Consider the following 12,582-nt stretch of genomic DNA (forward strand, 5'->3'; position numbering starts at 1 on the left):
TAGCAACAACAAGAGCTGCCACATAACAGTGGTGATCTACTCACTTCAGAGCCTTTCACACATGTGGCTGCACTCACTTCCATTTTCTCTCTCAGGCTAGAAATGGATTGTTTTTAAGTAAAAGCCAAGAGTCTCAGTTAATCATTTGGTTCCAGGAACAAACCTTTAAACAACACACCAAATCACAAGATTCCTCAGCGAAATGCTGGGGTTGCCAAAGCATTTGTTTTGGGAGTACAGGAGGTACCAAGCCAGCGAGCAGGGCCCTCACCATGGGCTATTACCCTGGGATGCTTGAGCCAGTTTACTGGAGAAGATTAATGCCCAGGTCCATTAGAAAGCAGCAGTTTCCAGCAGTAGTTTCCAGCAGCAGTTTCCAGGCTGCAGCAAGCTTATCACTGCTAGAACTTGTAAGCAGAGCAAAGGAGTGCATGAACGCTGCTTGAGCAGCCCAACCTGGCCCATCCCTACATGTCCAGCAGAGTGGGCAGAGGGGTGGCATGTGAGTAAGCTGCACTTCAGAGCTCATTAAAATCATAATAGAAGCTGAAAAAGTTGTGCTGCAAAGGACAGGTAAGAAGGAAAGGCTCAGATCACTGCCTGAATCTGCAGAGACACCAATTATGGAAAAACAAAAAAACAAAAAACCAAACCCCTCTTCTTTTTCTTTAGCATGTTGCATACAAAAATATACTAGAAGGCAAAGAATTCTTTATATACTTACATGCACAGACACTTTTGCAGTATAGAAAACATCCTTTGGTCCCATCTGCTGCATTTCCCCCACCTCCTCTCTCCTCAGCATTTTTTCTTACCCTGCCTTTTCTCTCTGAGTGGCCTTCAGCCAATCAGCAAGGTGAACAGTATGAAAAGCCAAACAAACAATTCTGTGCTCCCATAACTAGACTCTCCCAGGAGGTCAGGGCACAAGAGCTGAAATGAAGGTCTAGTCCTGAAATGTTGGGCATTTCCTGCCCTGGGCAGTTCTGGCAGAAAGCAAGGGCTTTTACTCTACTGTTAGACTGATCTGTTGAAATGCTACTTGTAGAGCAGCACTAAGGCCATGACCATGGCCTGTGAAACAGACCAAAAGTACCAGCCATGATGGTGCCATGTGGGGTACTTAAAAACCCGTATGAGGGTCCTCACACTGTACATGAAGTGCCATTTGAAGGGAGTGATGGTCCTCATCTCAGTCTCTGAACCAAGATGTACCACATAGTGAGAGAAGTATCTGAACAGAGTGAGGCTGCATAGTCAAGAGGACATCTCTGCATCAGGTATTTGGGTGCACATCTGCCCCAGATAGTGCTAATGGGAAGGGTGCCAACTCTTCCTTCCCCATCCCATGCATGCATGGCTCTTATGGGTGGTCTTCCAGCTGGAAGGAAGGAAGAAAGGAAAGAGTTGCTTTGAGCCCATGGGTACTTACCAGGATATTGGTTTGCTTGTTGCATGTTGACCACATTCCTTCTTTGGTCTTTATAATCTGGTGGTGGTCTTGTCAAGTGTCTGTTCAGTTGGTCTTGTGGAGTTATTTTCTCCTAGAGGATTAGAGTAGAAGTACATTAATTTGCTTTTCTTTATGCTTTCCTGGCTCTGTGTTTTGCCAATCTCTTTCTTTTCTCAGTTGTGTACAAAGCTGAAGTATTCCTTCCTTTCACCCTGTCTGGTCCACAGACAGTCACTTGTGAAACTGTGCCATCACCTACTGAAGTCTATATGGAAATATCTTTGCTGTTTGCATTGTGTTTGAGTCTGATCCAACTTTCCTCTCAGCCTCTGAGAACAATGTCCATGTCTGCACTGCAGTACAAAGTGTATTCCAATTTCAGCTTGTCATCTCCACCCACAGCCATGCCCTCCCTCACTCTGTCATCCTACACTGGAGGAGTGACCACAAAACCCAGTAAAATCCTTGCTTTTTGCTCCCCCCAGCTCTCCTCAGTAAGGATAGCAGCAGGACACTTGGTTTAGGACAAGGACAAGGACAAGGACAAGGACAAGGACAAGGACAAGGACAAGGACAAGGACAAGGACAAGTATGGTGCTGGGCTGGCTGTTTTCATGCCACTCAGCATTGCCCTGTGCTTCCCTGTGTGAGGTGCTGTCTTTCCTCTTACACTGGGAATACAAGAACTGGGGCAAGGACAGCACGGAAAAATGGCAGGAAAAAAAATACCATCTGGGTAGACTTCTTTTTTTTTTTTTTGAGCTTGCAGGGAAATGCCTCTGGTGAGAGAGCCAAGTCCTTGAACTGAAATCTATCTAACTGCCCTATGCTCATAAAGATCAGGAAAGAGCAGGCACCAGAGTCAATGCCAAATCTCTCATCAGCATCAGTGTGATTTGATGCCTCCAGAGTGCTCCTGCTCACCCATGAGACATGGTTCCTTGGGATAAGTGCCCCCATGGCAGGAAATTGTGAGTTTGGTGCACATGTGCCTTTACTGGACAGCTGCTGGGACAGCATCACATGTCTTCTGCAATGTGCACAGGTTTTGTGCTCATGGCCAGAATGGCAAACCATCTTGTCAGTGTGAAAGAGTCAGGCCCTGACTGATGATGCAAGTCCATCTGAGTAATTTGGGGATAATCTGCCTGAAAACAGCATGCATATGGACCTTCTAGTGAAAAATCTGTATTTTCTTCTCCCAGGAGCACTTAAAAACACTGGGACAAGAGCCTTCTTTGTGTTATTTAGGCATTTCCACAATTCATGATGGGAGGGAGGGGTCTGATTAAGATTTGTAAGGTTTGTTTTTATATCCTGCTCAACCTGAATCCTTGTGAAGAAGACAGACTGCCATGAAATCCCTGCAATTCATGTAAAAACTAGGCAAGCTTTGTGAGTATTTCCATGTACACAATACAAAAGCAAAGCCAAGTGATTAAATTTCCATTTTATTTAAGATAAGATATTTTAGCAATTAAGTTTTTGCTCTGCTAAAAATTCTGACCGAAAACTGCAGCAGAGAAAGATGACTTTGAACCCCTTTTTCCTTCTGCATGAATTGAAAAGTCAAGAAATATTTTCTTTATAGAATCCCTCAGGTCTCCTAAAATGACCAGAAACTCCCAACTCGTTTCTCAGATACCAAAGGAGTGAGAACTGGCTGCAGATACTTAGAAATGCAAAAATAAAACTAGAGAAAGTAGGACTCATATGCAATTCTAGCCAAGCACACAAACTTGTGTTGAACCCCAAAATCAAGGTACCTGATCCTTGTTCACACACAGGTATTTTAAACTATGCTGCCTGGGTGACACCTCCTGGAAGTAAACTTTTCTCTGAGGTAAAAGTAGCATAGCAGTGCACCTTGGTTTATCTTGCAAAGAAAACCACTGACAATATTCATTGTCTCAAAACCAAGCACATGCTTGGACTGTTCCTGTGATGAAACTGCAGCAGCTTAGAAACTTGTTTCATACAGATTGAAGAAGGTTTCAAAAGGCTTAGAAAAGTGCTGAAAAATACAAGGAGCACTCTTGAAGTTCTAGGCATTGCCAAAACAACCTTGAAGTTTTAGGGGGCTTTCTTCTCCCTGTCTTAGCTTTCTTTTCTATTGTTTTTATGACAATATTTTCCATGTAAAATAAGAAATTAGTAAACTTACAGCTTCTGCCAACATCTGCTGCTGTAGAAGGAGTTGTTTTTGCTCCATCATTTGCCGTTGCAGAGCCTGTTTCTTTTCCATCAGCTGCTGATTCAACAATGATTGCTGGGATGAGTTCATGTAACCACTTCCAGTGTTTGGATTTGAGCAAGAACTGGAGCTTGGAGTGGGGCCAACTCCCTGGCCTACCACAGAGTGTTGTTCCTGAAACAGAAGAAAAGGCTCATGAAGGATGAAAATAATAACAAGCATCAAGAAAAGGAAATAATCCTTTTAATGTAATTAGCTGAAGCTCAGGACACAGCCCACAGACTCTCAGGACAAGTGATCAATACAAAGGCTATGACAGAGTAAGAAGAGGATTAAGTAACTTCATCCCTCAGGAAAGAGTCTGAAAATGTGCTAGGTGGTTCCAGTGGAAAACCTCAATATTGTACCAGGAGCTCGGGAAATATTAACAGAAGTAAAAGAGCTGTCCTGGGGATCTTTCAGGAAATGTGCATCAGGCTGTACAGCAGTTTGTTTGACCACAAGGGAACAAACTCGGTGTCTGCTGGTTCCTACCATCTGGTGAACAGCAGTCAGAAGCTGCAGACTTATTGGTAGAAGTGGCATCTATTCTTAGAAAATATAGAGGTGGGAAGTTAATACTTCACAGTGGGGTGAATGGTGCTGCTTTCATTCGTCCCGTCATCTCCCTGACAAGAACAATCTCTGAGAGACTGCTAATTGAATCCCATTAGCAACATGATTAAATAGGCTTAGAGTGTATCAATTTCCTCAGTAAAATAAATGTGTAACTGGCAAGGACCTTGAAAAGTCTCTTTGGTCTTTGTGAGGAACCTAGATCTGCTGCCTGTTCCCAGTGTGTAGCTCCATAATGAAGGGATGGCAAAAAGTCATCTTAGAGGGCAGTGGGGAAGGAACATGAGGACTCAGACATGCTCATATAAGATGAGAATGTACATGGGATGACAGTATGCTGCTCCTTTTCTCTGGGCCATTATTTCCCTTGGCAGCAATGTGTTTTTTGCCTGCTTGCTCCAGCAGTGTTTGGTACTTGGGCCTTTACCAAATGTGCTTTCTCAGCCTATGTTGGATCACTCGATACCCACATATTTCTGAGCCACACAGCTACAAAGAAAATGGGATACACCGAAGAGATCACAACAGCCAGGAGACACATCCATTCTGTGACCCCACTTGGCTGCAATTCACCATAAGAACCAACCACGTATCTCTGTATAACCTAAGAGGCAGCAGCATTTTTGCCTTGCAACACAAGACCCCACAGTGGGAGTCTGATGCTCGGTGTTGTGCAGGGAGGTGTACACTCTCTCGAGGGGTAGAGCCAGGATCTGAGCTGCTATCCTAGTAAAGCTCTGCTCCATGGCCATTGTCCCCCGGGGCATTTGGGCAAACACGGGCTGACCAACATTGAAACAAGGATTGGTCATACATAGCCTACCTATGCCCTGAAGACCACAGAGCACTGATGTTTAGCGCTTTGCAAACTCCAGGAAAGCTCATTCCTGCGCCTTGGCTTTGCATCCCTCCCCTCCCCAGTAACACACTCAGTACAGACTAATCCCACTTATCTTTCTACCATCTGGCATGGAAGAAGCACAATAATTGTTATGGGTATTTCTATTTTAAAATAACTCCATGGCTTCTAGATGGGGCCACATGAGTGCGTAGCTAGTTAGATAAAGTATTTGAAGGCTGTTTCTGAAATAAAAACCTTGACTTTCTTCTGGAGCCACCTGCACCCCCCAAGGCAGTGTTACAAACCCACCCTTCAAATTTATTGGGCTCTTACACAATTATATCCTGCACACTTTCTTTCAGTTCCAGAAGGAATCTAGGATTGCTCGGCACTGCCACATTTTTCAGCCCTTATGTTAACTGCAAGATAGAAAATACCTCCTCTCAACAGACCCGCTTGCCAAGTTGTTGCGCAAACTTTTTTGTCTTTCCTAAAATATTTTGAAAAGAAAAATATGTTACAATAAATTGGCTTTGACTTCTATATTCAAATGACAACTCTAGCTTGAACCCAGCCACATGTTCCATCCATTAATAGAATTCATCTGTTGTGTTTTTGCACAGATAGTGCAGGCTCCCCCGAATGTGCTTTCAGTCCTACGTAAAAAAACCAACAAAGCCTAAGTTTTTCTTTCCCTCCTTCCCTACCAGCCCATATAAGCAGTGGGGGGGATTTTGTCTTAAGATAAACTGTGTAGTGTTCATTCACAGTATCTATCAAAGAAAGCTCTTCTGTAATAGCCATTGGCACAAAACACCAGCTGCTTGGCAAACAGACCCTGAGAAAACAGTGTAAATCATCAACTTGGAGCCAGGTTGGGGGTTTTTTTGTATTTGGTCCTTTCTCTGCTGTTCATGAAATGTCAGTGTGAGCCTATGAATCTACGATGTGTTACTTCTCCTGCCTGCTGATCTTCCCCTGCAATGGGAGAAGGAAGAACAGTTTCCTAATAAATCAGGAGACTAGCTGCACAGCAGTTTGACCCTTCATGAACCAGTGCTATTGAGCCCTGCTCTCACCCTGCACTTCCATCACTGCAAATCAGACAGCAGAAGGGCTACACTGCTGTCAGGGACCGGTGGTTCTGCCCCTGTGCGGGACAAAGTGCACCTTCTGACACCCTTGAGGTTTGGGTGGAATTACCCTGCTTCTGTTAAACTGTTTCATCCTGCTCTAAACTCAGCTTTACTGCAGCAGCTTTACTACAACCCCATACATCTAGAACTGCTGGTTTTTAATGTCATTCCTGGGTTCCCATGCTGCAGTTCATGTGGTTTAACGGTAGAAAGCCCTGACCAAAGAAAATCTGGAGTGGGACGTGCCTGTCTCCTTCCCCAGGGGCACCTCTACCCAGCAGGTTGCAGAGGCAGCCCAGCATCCCTCCAGCTGGGGAGCCCCGAGTTCTTGCCTGCATGGTGTCACCACATTGTTTCCATGCATAAGGAAGGTAAACTGTCCTCTTTGCCTCCAGGGAGGCAACATGATGGGGAGCACATCCCTGCAGCCAGCCAGGTGTCAGGGACAGGCTGGAAGCGTCACACCCCCAACAGGTACAAATGTCCACCTGGGCTCACCCCCAGTTTCTGCCCTACTTGTTGGCACCGCTCATGCATGTTCCACATTCCTCTAGCCTTGCAAATGACCTGCAGCCCTTTTAGGGCCATCCCTGGAGCCAGATGGGGCTGGGTTAGTGTTCACCAACCACCATAAAACTCCATCTGCCCTGCCAGAGCTGAAGCTTCAGCATGGTGATGCTCGACATCCAAAGCAGATGTGTTGCACCACATTATTTGATGTTACAGTGCCATATAAAACCTATGAGATGCAGAAAGGCAGACAGTGAGAGTTCATCAGAGCTGGTGGCGGTTTTGTTCAGAAGCATCACAAAGAACATTACATTCAAATGTTTAAATTAGCAGTAAAACAAAGCATATAAGACCAAGTTTGCCTTTCACTATCCCTGCTGCAGCTGATTTGTGTTCATACAAATGAAGGGATGTCTTGGCTTCTAATACATATATGAACTTCTAAAAATAGACTTTTCTTTTTTGCTCCTCTCCTCTCCTCTCCTCTCCTCTCCTCTCCTCTCCTCTCCTATCTCCTTCTCCCTTCTTCCTACCCCTCCTCTCCTCTCTCCTCTCCTCTCCTCTCCTCTCCTCTCCTCTCCTGCCTCTCCTCTCCTCTCCTCTCCTCTCCTCTCCTCTCCTCTCCTCTCCTCTCCTCTCCTCTCTCTCTCCTCTCCTCCTCCATCTCCTCTACTCTCCTCTCTCTCCTCTCCTCTCCTCTCCTCTCTTCTCTCCTCTCTCTCCGTATCCTCCCTCCTCTCCTCTCCTCTCCTCTCCTCTCTCCCTTTCCCTACAGAGCTTGTCATGAGCTCTGAAAGCCTTTTGCAAGCCTTATGTCTCTGCATTCTTAGTTCAGAAGTGGTTTAAGGACAGTTGGCTGGAAAAGGATGTGTAAACCTTTCCCCTCTTTCTCCTGGAAATGCTTTGAATTGATGAATAATTTTGATGGGACAGAAGGGAAACAATGGTCAATTTTGTACGAAACCACAATGCCTGCAGAGGCTGTTTGCTTCCCAGCCAGGAGCCCTGACATCTGTGCCACAAGATGAGCTTCTGCTTCTTGCAGATTTTTCCCTCAAAAGGAGATGGGGAATTTTTCCACCTTTCTGTTCCTCTGTGGGGCAACTCATTCTGGGCCCTGCATCAGATTGGGAGTGATAGCTCCGACTTTTGCTCTTCTCTTGCATCAGTTCTGGCTTGAAGAAACAAAAAATTAAAAGAAGAAAGGAAAAGTCTTCAGATCCATCTACGGAAGTCTGCCTTACAAAAAGCTGCTTCCAGGGGAAAGGATGTGCAAAGTCATGTTCATCTGGTGACTGAACCTATGTGTGATGTCCTCACTCATAAGCAGTTTGTGTTAAATGGCATGATGGGCTTGTGCAGCTCTTCACTGCAGGTTTAGAGTGAGGATGGTGAAGGAAAAAGCTCCTCTGTGGATTTCTTCAAGGTACCAGTGGCTGTCTCCAATGTGTGAGCTTCTCAGGAGCTTTCTGATTTGACTGCAAACACCACCCTGGACAACTGAGCACTTGGAAACGGAGAAGGAGGAAGAGGGACAAGAGAAGGACGAGGAGGAGGAGGAGGAGGGGAATGGTTCAACCAAGTCTTGCAGTGTTTCATAGTGCAAGGCTGGTAGCAAAGCCCTGTGAGCCCCTGATGTGAGCCTCCACAAGCCCAGCTGGCATGCTCCTTTCCACAGGCACAGACTGAGGCTCTCCTGCAGCTGCTGGGCCAAGCACTTAGGCTTATTGAGAAGAGCTGGTCTGACTCATGCAACTTTAGGAAGCTGAGCACGGTGCTTTGCTGAACAGCCAATCTTAGTACCCACCAGCCCTCTTCTGAGCCCCTCTTTTTTGCTGAAGCAGATACACCCCTTCCTGCTAAATACTGGGCTTTTCATGCTCGTCTGAACTCCAAGCACTGCCTGCTTGTGTCCTTGCCTCAGACAAGAAAACAAAACTCCAGCAGAACCACAGCAGAGTGCCTGTCAAATAAGAACTCTTTCAGCTCTTTCATATTCCTAAAAATATGAAAGCTGGAGTTTTCATATTTTTAGGAATAACTCCCACTCTTGACTGGAGTGCAGAGGGCTGCTGTATACTGTGAAAGCACCAAGAAGTTCCTGAGGTTAAACTCATCTGCAGCAGCTGAGGATATGATCTGTGTATAAGGAAATAAGACAGACTGGGAAGAAACACAGCCAAGCAGATTCTCCCTTGCCTGCTTGTTCAGCTTGATGGGAGTGGAAAAGAGTATCTTCCTGAGCAACTCAAACTCATTCAACCTTTTTTCATATCTGGGATACACAGCATAAAAGTGAGTCTCCTTGAAGTTTAGGTCTCTAACAAGGAAAACTTGGAGCAGATTCTCTCTAAACTGCCTGCTGCAGCTCTCCCTTCACTATACAGGGAGATGGGGCTGTATAATTAGGCTTCAGATGTTTAATTTAGACAACTGAATTAGGAATCCAGATTAGATGATAGGAGCATTCCCTTACACTCCTCATCTTGGATGCTTCTAGTCACTCTGGAGTAAGATACCTGGAAGAATGAGTGTGAACACCCTATGATTTGTCAAGCAAAAGTAGATGACTTTCTAAGGGTGTTGTACAGAGTGATCTAAAAGCCTCCATAATTAACCAGGTGGAAGATACTATCATAGGCTGAATTTCCCCTAATATCTGTCAGATAATATTTTTATGCATTCCAGGAAGATTGCTTTTATATGTACAAACAGCATTTGAAAAACCTGAACATTGCAAGATCCCAAGAGCTGGCTTTGCTGTGTCTAATATCCAAAGATACAGCTGTGTGAAGGCTGCAAAATAGCTTCTTTCAGTAATTTTGTGGAGTGTTTATAAGAAGTTGGCTCAGCCTCATGGGAGTATCTCCTATGTTTTTCTTTTGAGAACATCTGAGCTCTCAGGACAAAAATTTCAGGGCCAACCATGTTTCCAAGGCACATACACAAGGAAACATGGACACTAGCATTGCAATTTCACAAGCCCAGGCTGTCTGCCAGAAATACTTGTGCCTTCATCCAGCCAGGGAAAAGAAGCGAAAGCTGTGTCACTCCTTCAACTGACTGAATGGTGGAGCCTGAAGGAAACGTGGACTAATCCCTTCAGACACTGAAACTGGAACTGCTCCCAACTGTAGGGAGCACACACCTGATTTCTGCATCCTCACAGTGTAAGTCACCCATTGGAGTGGTATGTTTGGACATCAAGTGATGCAGCAGGTATTCAGCATGCCGAGGGATAAGTATTTCAGCAAACACAACTGCTGCAGCTCTCACTGGAAGATCCAGGGAGTTCAGGCTTTTTAAAAATACATTTAAAAATACATTTTTTTGCATGCTGAAATTTCAGTGCACCCCAGAACTATTTTCAGAAATAGGTAACATTGTGCATGATCCCAAACATAAAAATGAGTGAGCAAATCCCTGAAAGGAGCCAACTCTCACTTTGACAGATAGTTAGTTATTTGGACAATTCTTAATAGAAACCTATTATAGCACTTTGCCAGTTCAACACCAACAGGGAAGCTGCTTGAACCCAAAATCCTTGTGAACATATTTTCAGATTTATTTGTAGCCCTGCCATAATCCCTCTCCAGAGAGCTGCACAGCCCCACAGCCACTAGCAGGCACTCTTAGAACAATTTTCCCAACCCCAACTCCTTCAACTTGGGCAAAGTGGGAGCTGCATCTTGCAGGGTGTAAGGCTCAGATTCAGGCCTTGCACAATCACATAGCAATAGGCCCAGGAACAGCGCCTCATTACCAGCCTTGTCTGACAATCAAGTCTTTAATGAGAACAAAGGTTGACAGTGATTAATCATTAAGACATTTCTTGTTCCTTGCTGCACGTGTTGAAGGCAGACTCCTGCCGAGGCAGTCTGGCAGATTTCCTGTCTGCTCTATACCAGGGCCCATGGCCGGACACACAGGGATGTCTTTTCCCAAAGCCAAGCACACAGATGAATGTCTTGTCTCCATTTCTGAGCACGGCAAATTCGGAATGCATGCGCATTCTGCAAAAATAATAAACCCTCAGCTGTAAATTTGATTGCTGTATATTCAGGCAAAATGACCTAAAGGAGATTTGTTCATGTCAGAATTTTTCCCAGAGACATCTAGGATAGATTATTAGTGTTTTACCATGTGCACCATGATGAACTTTTAATGTCATCTTCTGGCATACTGTATATAAGAAGGTGTCCATTTTAGAAATATTTTGTTTATTTGTAATGAAAATAACATGCATGTGTTGAAAGTTCAACAGAGGAGGTTATTGTGAAATGTCTGCATCAGAAGAGGAATGTTGGCTCCATCAAAGCCAATGGCAAAACTCCAGCTGACTTCAACAGGTCTAGAATTTCCTCCCAGATCTCCATCCAGCCACAGGGGCACAGTGGCACTCTTGGCTTGCAGTGACCTCATCTTACATTTTTTGGACAAAATACCTGGTTCAGAGACACCACTAGAGAGACTCCATTGATGGACTTGTGCAAAGACTACCCCATGCTCTGTATGGAGCTCTGTTTTTGTATGCTTCATGAGCTCTTATTCTGAAATAAGTTTGCCAATGACCATGAATGATGAAGACTCCTATCTGTTTTTTTGGACAAAACCAAATACATAGTGATTTGTTCAGCATTACAATATGCAATGGCTGCAATATGCAATATCTACACTACAACAAGCCAAGCCCTTTAGTTTATCATCACACAATTGCAGAAATTGTGTGATGATAAACTAAAGAAACTGCCCCTCCTCCAGCTGGAACAAGAGCTGGTGTGTGAAGGGACCTGTTTTGCCTAGTACTACAGGACAAGGTACGTGCACACTTGCAGGATCTGTGCTTCCACTAAAGAGTGGTAATTTCCAGCTGAGGAAAAACTTCCCGAACTGGTTGAATTAGACACTTGTGATTATCTGTCTGTATCTTTACTATGAGTATATGTTATCTGTGTATATGTATACTTAATTCACTTAATAAATGTTCTTGTCTCTCTGCCATATGTTTATTATCTTTCCCAAAAATTATCTAGCCTGAGGTCGATACAGAAAATTTCAGCCCACTCAGAAAAGCCATAATCAATGGAAATGAGAGTCTTGCAAGGGGAAATGCTGGGTAATTCAGTAATAGGGGACTCTCATACATACATGTTTATATTTCAACATTCAGTTTACAAAGCAGTGCTAAGAAGGACACTGGTAGCAGGCTTAGATATAATGTATCTCTTTTGGCATCTTGCCTTATCCTCATGTTTCCCCCTGGCAGCAGCTGTGACAGTCACAGTAAAGCAAAGGGTATGTGGCCAATGTACAGGGAGGTGTGCTCCAGAGGCTGCTGTGGAGACCCGGGCTGCTGGGATTCTATGGAGCCAAGTGAATGAGGTATATCATATATGATTCACCCTCCCTATTAATTGTAGTTTAAACAAATTTGTGTCACTTCTAATTAACAAGCACAAAAAAAAAAAAAAAAAGAGAAAAAAAATGATGATATAATATGGAAATTTTCCTCAAGCAATAAAAAAAGCAAAACAAATACCATAAATGCCAATTTTTCTGCAGGAGAAGGGAGCAGGCAACCTGAACAAAATATTTAATGAAGAGAGAACAAAATATTTAATGAAGAGAGAAAAAATAATTAAACACGCAGAACAATAACAACAACAGGATAACCACATCACTGGAGGCAAATATTTAATTCAAATGAGCACAACATGGGTGACACGACTGTCAGACGCATACTAAGATCAAAGCTCTCCTGCTGAGAATACATAGCAAGAACACGAGCACCCTTAAATTGGAGCCTCCTGGAATCAGCCTCCTAACACCAACA

The 12,582-nt window shown here is 44.2% G+C and overlaps 1 protein-coding gene across 1 annotated transcript in view; it reads right to left on the reverse strand.

Moving 5' to 3' along the window:
- MAML2 (mastermind like transcriptional coactivator 2) overlaps window positions 1–12,582 on the reverse strand; it is a 211,167-nt gene that overhangs the window by 8,912 nt on the left and 189,673 nt on the right. The window contains exons 3-4 of the mRNA XM_050980279.1: window positions 3,618–3,821; window positions 1,433–1,544 (exon numbers count right to left, since the gene is read on the reverse strand). Coding sequence (XP_050836236.1) covers window positions 1,433–1,544; window positions 3,618–3,821 — 316 coding nt within the window. The remainder of the gene's footprint in view (window positions 1–1,432; window positions 1,545–3,617; window positions 3,822–12,582) is intronic.

Source organism: Serinus canaria, chromosome 1 (genome assembly GCF_022539315.1).
Source record: "Serinus canaria isolate serCan28SL12 chromosome 1, serCan2020, whole genome shotgun sequence".
In the NCBI taxonomy this organism is placed as follows: Eukaryota; Metazoa; Chordata; class Aves; order Passeriformes; family Fringillidae; genus Serinus; species Serinus canaria.